At 57.9% G+C, this 14,172-nt stretch overlaps 1 protein-coding gene across 1 annotated transcript; it reads left to right on the top strand.

Moving 5' to 3' along the window:
• The first annotated feature begins 95 nt into the window (after positions 1-95).
• Positions 96-13,083, top strand: SNRNP40 (small nuclear ribonucleoprotein U5 subunit 40). The gene is made up of 10 exons (XM_068994388.1): positions 96-317; positions 1,046-1,175; positions 1,601-1,694; positions 2,790-2,955; positions 3,504-3,626; positions 4,878-4,998; positions 6,624-6,706; positions 7,100-7,161; positions 10,044-10,147; positions 12,673-13,083. Exons 1-10 carry the CDS (start codon positions 96-98, stop codon positions 12,720-12,722), a joined length of 1,155 nt encoding a protein of 384 aa, XP_068850489.1. The 3' UTR covers positions 12,723-13,083.
• Positions 13,084-14,172: the final 1,089 nt, after the last annotated feature.

Genomic DNA, 14,172 nt, shown 5'->3' with positions numbered 1-14,172 from the left:
CGGGGGGCGGGACATCCCGGGCGCTCCGCCAATCAGCGCGGCGGGCGCGGCGGAGGCAGCCAATGGGGCGCGGGGGGCGGGGCCCTCGGCCCGCCATGATCGAGCAGCAGAAGCGGAAGGTGCCGGGCCCCGGCCCCGCTCCCGGCCCCGCTCCCGGGCCCCCCCCAGGCCCCGCCGCCCCCGGCGCCGCCCCCGCGCCCGGCCCCGACCTCCCGCTCGTCCCCGTGCCCGCCAAGCGGCCCCGCCATGATGTGCCGGGGGCGCCGGGCACGGGCGGTGCAGGGGGGCAGCCTCCGGCCGGAGCCCTGCTGCAGGCGGTAATGGCGGGAACGTGAGGGATGGGGTGGGAAGAGACCCGGGATGGGATGGAAAGGTGAGGGAAGAAGCCCGGGGGTGGTTCCGGTGGGAGGGAAGGGCCACGAGGATGTTGGGGCTGGGCACTGCTGAGGCACCTCCAGTGCTGCGTTCGGTTCTGGGCCCCTCGGAGGGACACGGGGGGGCTGGAGCGAGTCCAGGGAAGGGAGCGGAGCTGGGAAGGGGCTGGAGAATTCCTGAGGGAGCTGGGAAAGGGGCTCAGGCTGGAGCAAAGGAGGCTCGGGGGGGCCCTTGTGGCTCTGCACAAGTCCCTGACAGGAGGGGGCAGCCGGGGGGGTCGGGCTCTGCTCCCAGGGAACAGGGACAGGAGGAGAGGGAACGGCCTCAGGCTGGGCCAGGGGAGGCTCAGGGTGGGCAGCAGCAGGAATTTCCCCATGGAAAGGGTGCTCAGGGATTGGCAGGGGCTGCCCAGGGAGGTTTGGAGTGCCCATCCCTGGAGGTGCCCAAGGAATTCCCGGAGGTGGCACTGAGTGCTCTGGGCTGGGGACAAGGTGGGGATGGGGCACGGGTTGAACTCGATGCTCTGGGAGCTCTTTTCCCACCTCGGTGATCCTGGGATTGTGTAATTCTGGTGAGATGTGGTGTGGGAAGGTCGAGGTGCCAGGCAGGGCTGGCAGGGCACACCCTGGGCTCGTCCCTTGTCCCCTCACCGTGTCCGTGTGTCCCTCAGGGCCCCCCGCGCTGCTCCTCGCTGCAGGCCCCCATCATGCTGCTGTCAGGACACGAGGGGGAGGTTTATTGCTGCAAGTTCCATCCCAATGGCAACACCCTGGCCTCGGCTGGCTTCGACAGGCTCATCTGTGAGTGTCCCTGCTGCCCCCCAGGCTGGGCTCACACGGGCTCAGGCCCTGCTGCTGAGGGGTTTCAGCTCAGCCCTCCCCTGGCTGGGTCCTGAGCGTGAAGGGTTTCCCCAGGAGGGTGCAGGAAGCTTTTCCCAGCTCCTCTCCAGGTCCCATCCTGCTGGTGCTGGGAATGTGTCTTGCTGGGCATGTCACCCTCACACAGGCTGCAGAAGTGTGCAGAAATGCACTTTTTAATACTTAGGGTTGCTGAAGCAAAGATGATCCTTTTCCTAATAAATTCACCTTAATCCAGACCCCTAAATCATTTCTGCCCTGGAGCTCACACAGTGCTTCGTTACTGCTGTTAATTATCCCACACTGGACACAGCAGGGGGGTGTTCCCGTGTTTGTCCTGCACTCACCCCTCCCCTGCTGTCCCCCAGTGCTCTGGAACGTCTACGGGGACTGCGACAACTTCGCCACGCTGAAGGGACACAGCGGGGCCGTCATGGAGCTGCACTACAACACGGATGGCAGGTGGGGGCAGGGGCCTTCTGCTGCTCAGAGTCACCCAGGGACTCACTGAACCTCAGGGAATGGGGCTGGAGCCCCAGGAGAGGCTGAGGGAGCTGGGGAAGGGGCTGGAGAATTCCTGAGGGAGCTGGGAAAGGGGCTCAGCCTGGAGAAAAGGGGGATCCAGAAGGGAAAAGCTCTGCAGCAGAGCCTTCCCCAAACTTCCCTCACTTTCTTTTCCCCTCACGTTTTCTCCCACTTTTTTATTTTCCCCTCACAGCAAGGGAGACCCTGAGGGGCTGGAGCGAGTCCGGGGAAGGGAGCGGAGCTGGGAAGGGGCTGGAGAATTCCTGAGGGAGCTGGGAAAGGGGCTCAGGCTGGAGCAAAGGAGGCTCAGGGGGGCCCTTGTGGCTCTGCACAAGTCCCTGACAGGAGGGGGCAGCCGGGGGGGTCGGGCTCTGCTGGCAGGGAACAGGGACAGGAGGAGAGGGAACGGCCTCAGGCTGGGCCAGGGGAGGCTCAGGGTGGGCAGCAGCAGGAATTTCCCTATGGAAAGGGTGCTCAGGGACTGGAATTGCCCAGGGAGGTTTGGAGTGCCCATCCCTGGAGGTGCCCAAGGAATTCCTGGAGGTGGCACTGAGGCGGGGATGGGGCACAGCTCGGATTTGATGATCCTGGAGGGCTTTTCCAACCTCAGTGATCCTGGGATTGTTGCCCTTGCTCAGTCCATGGACACCCAGTCCCTGAAGTGTGGCTTTTCCAGCGTGCCCAAAGCATCTGGGGGCACCCGTGACCCACCAGTGCCATTGCTGCAGTTCTGGGGAACAGAGGGAAGCTTGTGTTGGGTGTCTGGGGGTTGCTGGAGAGGGAGAGAGAGAACAAGTGAGATACTGGTTAATTTAAGAGGCTGTTCCACCATTCCTGCTGAGCTTTTCATCCCAGAGAACATTTGAGGAGGCAGAAAAACAATTGATAACCGGGATTAGAGGGAGTTTGTGCTGCTCCAGTGTCAGTCAGGCTCCTCTGAAACACCAAACTGGGGAGACTCTTCCCTTGCTGGCTATTCCTGAAGGAGAGCTGGGGAGGGAAGGGAGCCCTCACAGTGGCTGTTGCCTGCAGCATGCTCTTCTCAGCATCCACGGACAAAACCGTGGCTGTGTGGGACAGCGAGACCGGCGAGAGGGTGAAGAGGCTCAAGGGCCACACGTCCTTCGTCAACTCCTGTTACCCGGCCCGGAGGGGACCCCAGCTCGTCTGCACCGGCAGCGACGATGGCACCGTCAAGGTCGGTGTGTTCCCGGGGGAAAAGGCTGGGGAAAAAAGGGGGAGGAGTTTTTGGGGTCTGAAATTGAGCCTTCTGTTGCTCGTTCTGCTATCTTAGCGCCGCGAGTTCAAAATCGAAAATGTGACACCAAATTTCGCTGCTCCTTTTTTTTTCCTGCGGTTCTCGGGGGGGTTGTGAAGGTTGAGCTGCTCAGTTGGATTTTTTTTTCTGCTGCTCTGGATTAGCAAAGCATGAGAAAACTATTCCTGAAATCTGTGCTGGTCCCTTTTTCCTTCTCCTGAAATCTGTGCTGGCCCCTTCTTCTCTTTCCTGGACTCTCCTGTGCTGGCCCCTTCTTCCCTCCCTTCATTCCTGTGCTCCAAACACACCAGGTTTAATGTTTTTTTGTAAAGATCTCTAGATTGAATCTTTTTTATCATGATCTCCCGAGACCTAAAGAGGGATTTTAGGAGAGCAGTCTGAGTCTCTGCCAATATCTGTGCAGCTCCCTGGGATTTTGGTGTTAAATATCCATGTCCACCTCTTACAACTGCCACGTTTCTTCCCAGCTGTGGGATATCAGGAAAAAAGCTGCTGTCCAGACATTCCAGAACACCTACCAGGTCCTGGCTGTCACCTTCAATGACACCAGTGACCAGATCATCTCTGGAGGCATCGACAATGACATCAAGGTAGGACCCTGCGTGTCCCCGTGTCCCCTTCCCACTGTGCCCCCCTTTTCCATCCTGTCGCTCCCCGTGTTGCTCAAGGGCACCCATGGGAGTCACCTGCTGAATTTTACATCCCAACCCCCCCTGCACCCGCTGTGTCCATCCCTGCTGGTGGCTAAAGAGGCAGGGAGCTGCTCCAGGCTGGCACGTGACAGCCTGGCATTCCCGGTGTCCCAGCTCTGCTGTCACCCAGTGTGGAATGCTGGCTGTGCTGGCAGCCTGTGACAGGGCAAATGTGAGCTCAGCTGAAGAAAATGTGGTGCCACGTCCCCCCTGTCCCCTCTGTGCCCTTTGCTCCAGTTTGCAGCTCGCTCTGGCACCTGCTGGTGTGGAAAGTTCTTATTTAAGAGCGAGCTCAGCGTTTCATTCAGCTGATTTCCCTGGTGGCTGCAGGGCCCTGTGCCCTCAGTCCCTGCTCCAGCCTGTCCCCAGCCTGGCACAGCCAGGGCTCGGTGTGGCACTGCCCCCAGAGCTGTCCCCAGCCTGGCACAGCCAGGGCTCAGCCTGGCACTGCCCCCAGAGCTGTTCCCACTGCCCCTCGTTGGGAAGAACAGCCTGAAACTGTGCAGATTGGGACTGGCTGCTCTGTGCCACCAGGCAGTGGGATTTGGGGATTTTGTGGCCAGTTCAGGAGTGCTGACATTGAACTCTTTGAAGGTTGAACATCTTCACTTAGGAATCTTCTGAAAGGCAAATTCTGTCTTCCTCCAGCACACACAAAGTTCCAGCCTCATATTTTCATAGAATCATGCAATGGTTTGTGTGGGAAACACCTGAAAGCCCAGCTCACTCCAAACCCCCCCATGGGCAGGGACACCTCCCACTGTCCCAGGCTGCTCCAGCCCCAATGTCCAGCCTGGCCTTGGGCACTGCCAGGGATCCAGGGGCAGCCCCAGCTGCTCTGGCAATTCCATGCCAGCCCCTGCCCACCCTGCCAGGGAACAATTCCTGCCCAGTATCCCACCCAGCCCTGCCCTCTGGCACTGGGAAGCCATTCCCTGGCTCCTGCACGTGTGGGGCTGCTGCCGTGTGACTCCTTGGGGGTTGAATACGTTCAGTCAGGAATCTTCTAAGGCACAAATCCCATTTTCCTACAACACCCCTCAAGCTCCAGCCCCCAGCAGCTGGAGCCCAGAGCTGGCTTGGCAGTAGCTGTGTGGGATGCTCTGGGAGCTGCAGCTCCAGCATTCCTGGCTGTGTTTGCTGTGCCAGGTGTGGGACCTGCGGCAGAACAAGCTCACCTACACCATGCGGGGCCACGCCGACTCCGTGACGGGCCTGAGCCTCAGCTCCGAGGGCTCCTACCTGCTCTCCAACGCCATGGACAACACAGGTACACCCTGCTGAGGCTCCTGGGACACCTCTGGGTGCTCATCCTGGGGAAAAAAGCACCCAGAGGTGGGGTGGGCTGCAGGGAGTTTGGCTCCGGAGTTAAACCGTGGATTTGTGTCCTTGGCGGGGGGAGCAGCTCCCTCAGGGGGGTTTGTGCCCGCTCCTGCAGGGCTCTGGGGACACGAGCCATGGCACAGCTTATCTGTGACCTCTGGGCCTGGCTCATGGCAGGGTGGTTTGGCTGTGTCCCCTGAGTAGTGACAGCCCAGCTCCTGCAGGGCACTGGGGACACAGGACAAGGGCCATGGCACAGGTTTGTCCCCTCATGGGAGTGACATCCCAGCTCCTGCAGGGCACTGGGGGCACGGGACATGGCACAGGTTTGTCCCTGAGCAGCAGTGACATCCCAGCTCCTGCAGGGCACTGGGGACACAGGACATGGCACAGGTTTGTCCCCTCACAGCAGTGACAGCCCAGCTCCTGCAGGGCACTGGGGACAAGAGCCATGGCACAGGTTTGTCCCCTCACAGCAGTGACATCCCAGCTCCTGCAGGGCACTGGGGACAAGAGCCATGGCACAGGTTTGTCCCCTCATGGGAGTGACATCCCAGCTCCTGCAGGGCACTGAGGACAAGAGCCATGGCACAGGTTTGTCCCCTCACAGCAGTGACATCCCAGCTCCTGCAGGGCACTGAGGACAAGAGCCATGGCACAGGTTTGTCCCCTCCCAGCAGTGACATCCCAGCTCCTGCAGGGCACTGGGGACACAGGACATGGCACAGGTTTGTCCCCTCATGGGAGTGACATCCCAGCTCCTGCAGGGCACTGGGGGCACAGGACAAGAGCCATGGCACAGGTTTGTCCCCTCACAGCAGTGACATCCCAGCTCCTGCAGGGCACTGAGGACAAGAGCCATGGCACAGGTTTGTCCCCTCATGGGAGTGACATCCCAGCTCCTGCAGGGCACTGGGGACACAGGACATGGCACAGGTTTGTCCCCTCACAGCAGTGGCAGCCCAGCTCCTGCAGGGCACTGGGGACAAGAGCCATGGCACAGGTTTGTCCCCTCACAGCAGTGACAGCCCAGCTCCTGCAGGGCACTGGGGACAAGAGCCATGGCACAGGTTTGTCCCCTCATGGGAGTGACATCCCAGCTCCTGCAGGGCACTGGGGGCACAGGACAAGAGCCATGGCACAGGTTTGTCCCCTCATGGGAGTGACATCCCAGCTCCTGCAGGGCACTGGGGACACGGGACATGGCACAGGTTTGTCCCCTCACAGCAGTGACAGCCCAGCTCCTGCCCTGCCTGTCCCATCGAGGTGCCCAGTGAGGCTGAGCCCATCAGGACCGTGCCCATGGGATGTGTCAGGATAAAGCAAATCCTCCTGTAAGGAGGTGGTGGCTGAATTCTGGGGTAACTGGTTTGGATTTTCCCGCTCTGGGTGTAATTACACGTTGCTGCTTTTGTCCTGCCAGAGCAAAGCTTCCTGCAGGGAAAGCTGCTGGTTCCCTTTGGCTTTTGGGGACATGAAGGGGACAGGGAGCACATCCTGGGCACGGGGAAAGGTTTTCCAGGGCTGCCCTTTCCCTGGCACCCTCAGCTGCTGGCTCTGACTCTGTTGCAGTTCGGATCTGGGACGTGAGGCCCTTCGCCCCCAAGGAGAGATGTGTGAAGATTTTCCAGGGGAATGTCCATAATTTTGAGAAGGTGAGTGTGCTCCACTCCTTGTTCAATTCCCCCTGCTATTAACTTCTCTCTAAATTGTTTCTTTCACTTCAAGTTTAGGCCAGAAAGGGCCTTAATAAGAACTCAAAGAAAGATGAATACTCAAAGTGGGATTCCAATTAAAGCCTCAGTAACAAGATTTCTTTGCTCAGTTCAGCTGTAATTAGCTGTAAATTAAGTGTTTTCTACACTTACCATCTACTTTGTGTGAAATAACAAGGCACTGGCTGTTTGCAGCAATAAAATAAAATCTGTAATTACCACCTCCTCTTCCAAGGGAGATCATTAAAGTGGTGCTGGTTAAAGTCTCCTGGCGATTTTAATTCAAGGAGAAGGGGAAAACTGAACAGATCTGTGTGTGTTCTTTCATTTTAGAACCTTCTGAGGTGCTCCTGGTCCCCAGATGGCAGTAAAATTGCAGGGGGGTCGGCTGACAGGTGAGTTGCCACTGCATCCCTCTGTCCCCATGGATTTGCAGCATTCCTGGATCCAACTCTGAAGGTTCAGGGTTGGGTGTGGGGGTGTGAGATCCCAAACAACCCTCAGGAGTTTTCCTGATTTCCTCAGGGATGCGTTTCTGTTGCTTTGGTGTCTGTGGAGGAGCTTCTGACTGTTGTAAAATCTGATTATTAGTGTCAAAAACTAGCTGGGGATCTGCTCAGGATCCCCCAGCAGGGCCAGCAGGTGACAGTGACATCTTTGCCACTGGGTTGGACCCCTGGGTGTCCTGGCAGAAGCTTGGGAGGGTCTTTGAGAGCAGGGTCTGTGTGTGGGGTTAGAGGATGAGGAGCACAAATCCCAGTTACATCCCTGCATGCTGGGATTCCAGGGATCATTAATGATCCCTCCTTAACTGAGGAGAGATAAAGATTAATTAGCACCCATCAGACTCGGAAATGAGAGATTCTCTAGACTAAAGTCAGCCGAGGAGCAAAAGGGGCAGAGGGAGAGAAGCAGCACAGGGGCTGAAGGTCCCTGTGAAGGACACCAATGTCCCCTGGAGCAAATCCAGGCCCAAATGCAGTGCCAGGGAGACAGAATTCCTGCAGGCTGGGGGCCAGGGCATGGAGCAGCAGTAATCAGCAGATTAATGAGTTTCTGGTAGCAGAGAGGCAGAACTCGAGCTCTCCCTGCCCACTTTTGGTGGGGCAGCTGTCCCAGCATAAACCTGAGCTGGGGCTCTGCCCCCAGCCCTGCCAGGCAGGGATGTGGGCAGGGTTCCTGCCTGGCAGAGGAATTCCTGCCTGGATCCCTGCATCAGGAGCAGGCTGAGCCCTGCTCTGGGCAGCTGTGCCAGGAGTTTGGGTCAGTGGGTTCGTTCTGCAGGTGCTGATGGAGCTCCTGGGGCAGGTCAGACCAGGCCACTCCAATCTTTCTGCTATCAGAGAGCTTTCAATTTATTTTTATTATTATTTTATTTCCGTTTTTGTTATTTTTTAATTAATTATTTTTTAATTAATTTTTAAATTTTTTTTGTTGTTTTTATTGTTATTTTAATTTTTTTAGGATTCTTTTCAGGAAAAGCAAAGCAAGATTAAACAAACATTTTGTTTTGAGTACAAAACAGTCCCCCAGTGATTTCTCTCTCCTTCTGCACTGTGCCTGTGTTGGAGGGACAATTACCTGAATGTTTTTTGGGGTTGAGCCCTTCAGAAGTGTTGTAGTAAAATCAGCCACTTTGCCTGCCTTCCAACACCAAATTAAAAACCACAACAGCAGAGTGCTTTGAGAAAGCAACAGGGACAATTCCTGCCTGCTGGATAAGGGCTGGCCTTGAAATAATCCTCATTCAAGGCTTACATTGCAGGCCTGGGGGCTTCCCTCGAGAAAATAAATCACAGAATGGCACCAGCCTGCAAAGTTCCTAAGGAGGAGGAGGAGTACCTGGTGCTGGTACCCAGTGTCCTGTCTGGGCAGCCAGCAGGGGTTATAAATCATTCAGGGCTTTTTCTGGGGGTGAAAAGCAGCATTTCAGTGAAAATCCAGGCTGATTGTACAAACAAATCATCTTTTTGTGTCTGGTGTGCAAATCCCTGCCGTGGAAAGGAAGGGGGAAACTGAGGAGCCCCAAAGAAGCCTGGAAGGGTCCAGCCTTGGTGTTGAGGGCTGAGGGAGGGGCCACCCATCCCCAGCAGGTTTGAATCCCTGTGGGAGAACCCTGGGATGCACAGTGACCTTCCCTGGGAGCAGGGGATTGCTTTTCCAAGTGTCCAGGGGCTGTCCCCCTCCCTCAGCCTCTGGAAGCCCAGGGATGCCCTGGGGGGCGACTGCAGAGCTGCTCTTCCCACCAAACCCAACTGCTGCCCTTTCCTGCTCCAGGAATTCCTTCTGAGCTGTCCATCACCTCCCCAGGGAGCAGGGTGGGAGGGCAGGGTGAGCATCACCCAGCTGCAGCTCTCCCCAGCCACTCATTTCTCTTCTGTTGTCGCAGAGCTGAGAGCCTTGGGCCCAATTCCCTTCCCTCGTGCTGGGAAGGGAGGGAGGGAGGGAGGGGTGTGGGATACCTGTGCAGGTGAGCTGCAGCACCACCTCCCCTGGGCCTGCAGGGTGTTCATCTTGTGATGCATCCAGACCTCCCTGGCCAGGCCAGGGCATGGCTCTGCTTCCCTGTGGAGCTCCCCACAGCACACACAGGGATTTGGGGCTCTGTCTCCCTGACTCTGAGGCCGTTTGTAGGAGCAGTGTGAAAGCTGAGCTGGGCCTGCTGCCAGCCATTCCTTCCTGAGCTCCCCGGGAAGGATCCTGGCGGGTTCTGCCCCTCAGCTCAGGTGGGGGCTCAGGCCTGAGGGAGGGTGATGAGAGGGCTCAGCGGGATCCCATCACTCCCTGGTAACTGCTGGGAAGTGGATCATGTGGCACAGCAGGAGGAAATCCATCTCTGGAGCTGCTGGCTGTGAGGGATTGCCCTGCAGCAGGGGCTGGGGGGCTCTGGGCCCCTCCTCACTGCCGACCCAAGGTGATGCCTGGACATGCAGAGAGTGTTTGGGGGTGTTTGTGAGGTGAGACCCCCTCCTCCCCATTCCCAGTGCTGATTTTCTCCCTGTGCCTGCACTATCAGGGATTCCTTTGGCCTCACAGCTTTCAAATCCAAATCCCCTGTGCCCTGAGGGATGAAATGCAGTTCTGGCAGTGAGGTTTTTGCCTCTTGACCTTTTGATTCCTACCTGCTCGGGCCTCTGCTCTTCTGAATCAGTCAGGGCAGCATTTTTCTCCTGAGAAGTTCCTGTTTATCCACACATTGAGCTGTTCCAGCCAGCTCAGAACCACCTGGGGGTGCTTTCTTTCCCCGCTTCCTGCCCTCATCAGGCCTCTGTTGCAGGTTTGTGTACGTGTGGGACACCACCTCCAGGAGGATCCTCTACAAGCTGCCCGGCCACGCCGGCTCCGTGAACGAACTGGCTTTCCACCCCGAGGAGCCCATCAGTAAGTGCTCCCCTCCTCCCCAGGAGGCAGCTCCGGGGCTCACTGAACTGCTGATCCTCTGGGAAGCAGCCCCCAAAATTGCCAGAGTGGCTCAGAGTCCCGTTATCAGATTTAGGGGTGGCAGGGTCTTGTTCGCTCATCTCCAGTTGGGTGGGGGCAGCCTGGGCTGAGCACAGGGACTCTGGGACTGGGGTGGGGACACCCAGAGGGCAGCAGGGTGGCTCTGGGGGTGGCTGCCACTGCCCAGGGCTTGTCCAGCCTTCCCAGGGGCCACGAGGAAAGGGTTTGGGATGTCTGGGACACAGGGATAGAACCGTGTTTGGGGATTCTGTGAGGATGTGGATCACCTGCAGCGTCCTGACTTCCCCAAAAGCTGTAGGAAGCAAATCAGAGAATCACAAAATCACAGAATCATGGAATGGGTTGAGTTGGAAGGGGCCTTAAATCCCACCCAATGCCACCCCTGCCCTGGCAGGGACATCTCCCACTGTCCCAGGCTGCTCCAGCCCCAATGTCCAGCCTGGCCTTGGGCACTGCCAGGGATCCAGGGGCAGCCCCAGCTGCTCTGGCAATTCCATGCCAGCCCCTGCCCACCCTGCCAGGGAACAATTCCTGCCCAAGATCCCACGCAAAGGAAGCTCTTGGTGCAGTGGAGGTGCCTCACACGTGGCACCACAGTCAGAGCTGGGTGATGCGGGACTTGTGGTGGCTTTTCAGAGCCATTTTTACCACTCAGCAGGAGCTGGGACCAGGATCCATCCCCATTTCCTGGTCCAGCATGGGCTGGGCAGGGCTGCAAGGTGCTGTGTTTCCATGGAAATGCTCACCTTGGCCAGGGCAGCAGCCAAAACTTGCCAGCAGTCCGCCCCAAAGCCAAGCTAAGAGCTCGGTCATGCCAAGGGGCAGGGAGAGAGTTCTGGATTCATTCCTGGTTCTTCATGGCTCTTCCTGAGGCTGGGGCCGTGCTGGAGGAGCAGAGCCAGCTCCTCTCTGGGTGTGGGATCGTGCTGAGCTTCTCTTGGGTCATCAATCACTGGGTTTCAAATAAAAATTAAAAAGCTATTATTAAGAACCTGTCGAGTCGTGCAGCTGTTGGCTGTGAAGGCCTGGGAATGTTGATCCTATAAACCACTGCAGGATGCTCAGCTGCACGGGGAGCCAGGCTGTGGCAGGGTGACACACACCGGGCTGGAGCTGCTGTGGAAACCCCCAGAGCTCTCCTGGACAGGGATTAAACCACAGTTGGTGTCAAACCCAACTCTTCTGGGTCATTCCTGTGACTCTGTGCCTTGGATTCCCTGAAGAGGGGAAGGGGCTGGAGAGGGAATCCTGTGAGGAGAGGCTGAGGGGGCTGGGATGGGGCTGGAGAGGGAATCCTGTGAGGAGAGGCTGAGGGGGCTGGGATGGGGCTGGAGAGGGAATCCTGTGAGGAGAGGCTGAGGGGGCTGGGATGGGGCTGGAGAGGGAATCCTGTGAGGAGAGGCTGAGCGGGCTGGGATGGGGCTGGAGAGTTCCTGAGGGAGCTGGGAAAGGGGCTCAGCCTGGAGCAAAGGAGGGTTCAGAAGGGAAAAGCTCTGCAGCAGAGCCTTCCCCAAACTTCCCTCACTTTCTTTTCCCCTCATATTTTCTCCCACTTTTTATTTTCCCCTCAAAGCAAGGGAGACTCTGAGGGGCTGGAGCGAGTCCAGGGAAGGGAGCGGAGCTGGGAAGGGGCTGGAGAATTCCTGAGGGAGCTGGGAAAGGGGCCCAGGCTGGAGCAAAGGAGGCTCAGGGGGGCCCTTGTGGCTCTGCACAAGTCCCTGACAGGAGGGGGCAGCCGGGGGGGTCGGGCTCTGCTGGCAGGGAACAGGGACAGGAGGAGAGGGAACGGCCTCAGGGTGGATTTTGGGAACATTTCCTCATGGAAAGGGCTGTCCAGCCCTGGTGGTGGAGTCCCCATCCCTGGGAGTGCTCTGAAAACCTGTGGGTGTTGGTGGCACTTGGGGACGTGGTCAGGGGTGACCCTGGGGCTGGTGCTGGGCTCGGAGGTGCTCCCCAGCACTCAGGGCGCCTCCGGGCCTGTGGGAGCTGGGTGCCCGTGGGGTTTTCCCTGTTCCCAGGGCATGGAGTGTCCTGGGGCCGCTTTCCTGGCCCGATGGGCCCTCTAGTGGCACTCGGCGCTGGCAGAGCCTCGGCGCTCCCGGGGTGAAACTCGGGAGCCTTTCCAGAGGTGTTTATCCACCTCTCCCTCCACTTCCCGGCTCAGCCGTTCCCGCCTGCGCTTTGGGACACCTCGGGACAGGGGATGGCAGCGGCCAGCACGGCCTGGGATCGGTGTCATAGCACTCGTTCCATGGCTTTTTTGGGAAGCAGCTGAAGTTTGGCTTCCAGCAAAATGAGGAGTTCAGTGCTGTGGCCTTCGGGAGGTCTCAAACCACTGGGAGAATTTTTATGTTCTCTTCTAACTGTTATGTTCTATTCTCATTTTTATGTTCTATTCTCATTTTTATGTTTGATTTGTCTTCCTTTCTTCCTCCCCCCCTCAGTTCTCTCTGCATCCAGTGACAAAAGGCTCTACATGGGGGAGATCCAGTGAGGCCCACGAGGAGCTGGTGGGATCCGTGCCCTCGGGATCCTGGATCTGCAGGAGCTGGATGGATTTGCTCCAGTGGAGAAGGTCACAGCAGCTCGGTGTGGCAGCCCAGCCCACCCTGTCCCTTCTCCACATCTCACTGTGCAGCTTTTTCCACCTCCCCTTTTGTTTGGGGAGGCAGGAAAATTTGAGATTGACAGGAATTCCGTTTTGGCCGTGCCACTGACAGTGAAACCCTTCCCCAGATCCCTTGAAATTGAGGAGTTTTGTTTCAGTTCCACCCGTGGCCTGTAAATTCCCTGTCCTGTTTCTCTTGGGTTTTTTTGATACAGTTAAAACTGCAATAAATGGCTTTTTACACAGCTCAGTGCCTGGCCTTTATTGCTCTGGTTCCTTTTCTGTTCTCCAATATTAAATCCAAGTCCTCACCTGTGGGTAACCAGGGAAATCATCGAGGTTGAACTCAGGGAATGGTTTGGGTTGGAAGGGAATTTAAATCCCACCCAGTGCCACCCCTGCCATGGGCAGGGACATCTCCCACTGTCCCAGGCTGCTCCAGCCCCAATGTCCAGCCTGGCCTTGGGCACTGCCAGGGATCCAGGGGCAGCCCCAGCTGCTCTGGCAATTCCATGCCAGCCCCTGCCCACCCTGCCAGGGAACAATTCCTTCCCAAGATCCCACCCAGCCCTGCCTTCTGGCACTGGGAAGCCATTCCCTGGCTCCTGGCCCTGAATCCCTTGGCCCCAGTCCCTCTCCCAAATCCAGGGAGCATCAGCTTCAGCAGGGTCCTGTCAGCTGCTCACATCCACCTCCCGTCATTACCGTGACTCCCAGCAGGAATGGCAGGCAGGATCCCATGGGAATGGCTGCTGCAGCCCTGGGCTTGTCCCTGGGCTTGTCCCTGGTCCCCTGGCGTGTCCCAGTGTCCCTGCCCTCAGTGGGTGAGTGACAGGAGCCCTCGGGGCCGTGCTGCTCAGGCCCGGGCAGATCCAGCTCCGGATCCCGATGGATGAATGGCTCTGAGCGGACAAACCCTCCCTGGAGAGGAGCAGGCAGGGCTGGAGGCACGGGAGGTTTCTTTTTAACTGCAGAGGGTTAAGGAGCCCTGAAACACACGGGAAGAGGGGCTGGGACTGCCAGGAGGGACCCAGATACTCCGGAGTGGGAGCCTCGTGCCCAGGGATGAGCCCCTTCCTCCTGGCTGAGGAGGGGCTGCCACGTGGATTTAGGGCTTAATTAGAGCCTGTCGTAATCCCAAGGGTTTAGGGGTTTATTTGGATCCATACCCCAGTGTCAGAGGGGAGAGAGACCCTTGGGGCTGAGCCAGGACAGCAATCCTGAGCTTTGCCAAGTCCTGCTTGGTTAAAGGAACAAAGAAAGGGTTTTGTTTTCCTAATTCCCATCCCAAGAACCTGCAGGGAGTGAGGGAGGGGCGTCATTCTGCCCCTGCCCT

This window comes from Aphelocoma coerulescens, chromosome 23, assembly GCF_041296385.1.
Source record: "Aphelocoma coerulescens isolate FSJ_1873_10779 chromosome 23, UR_Acoe_1.0, whole genome shotgun sequence".
NCBI lineage: Eukaryota > Metazoa > Chordata > Aves > Passeriformes > Corvidae > Aphelocoma > Aphelocoma coerulescens.
The sequence above is the reverse complement of the archived record's forward strand: the minus strand, read 5'-3'. Positions and strand labels throughout refer to the sequence as shown.

Excerpts from the sequence above, each read along its gene's own strand:
- SNRNP40 (XM_068994388.1), top strand. The coding sequence starts at position 96 with ATGATCGAGCAGCAGAAGCGGAAGGTGCCGGGCCCCGGCCCCGCTCCC. Across the intron at positions 6,707-7,099 it reads ATGTCCATAATTTTGAGAAG|AACCTTCTGAGGTGCTCCTG; the intron begins GTGAGTGTGCTC and ends CTTTCATTTTAG. Across the intron at positions 10,148-12,672 it reads CCACCCCGAGGAGCCCATCA|TTCTCTCTGCATCCAGTGAC; the intron begins GTAAGTGCTCCC and ends TCCCCCCCTCAG.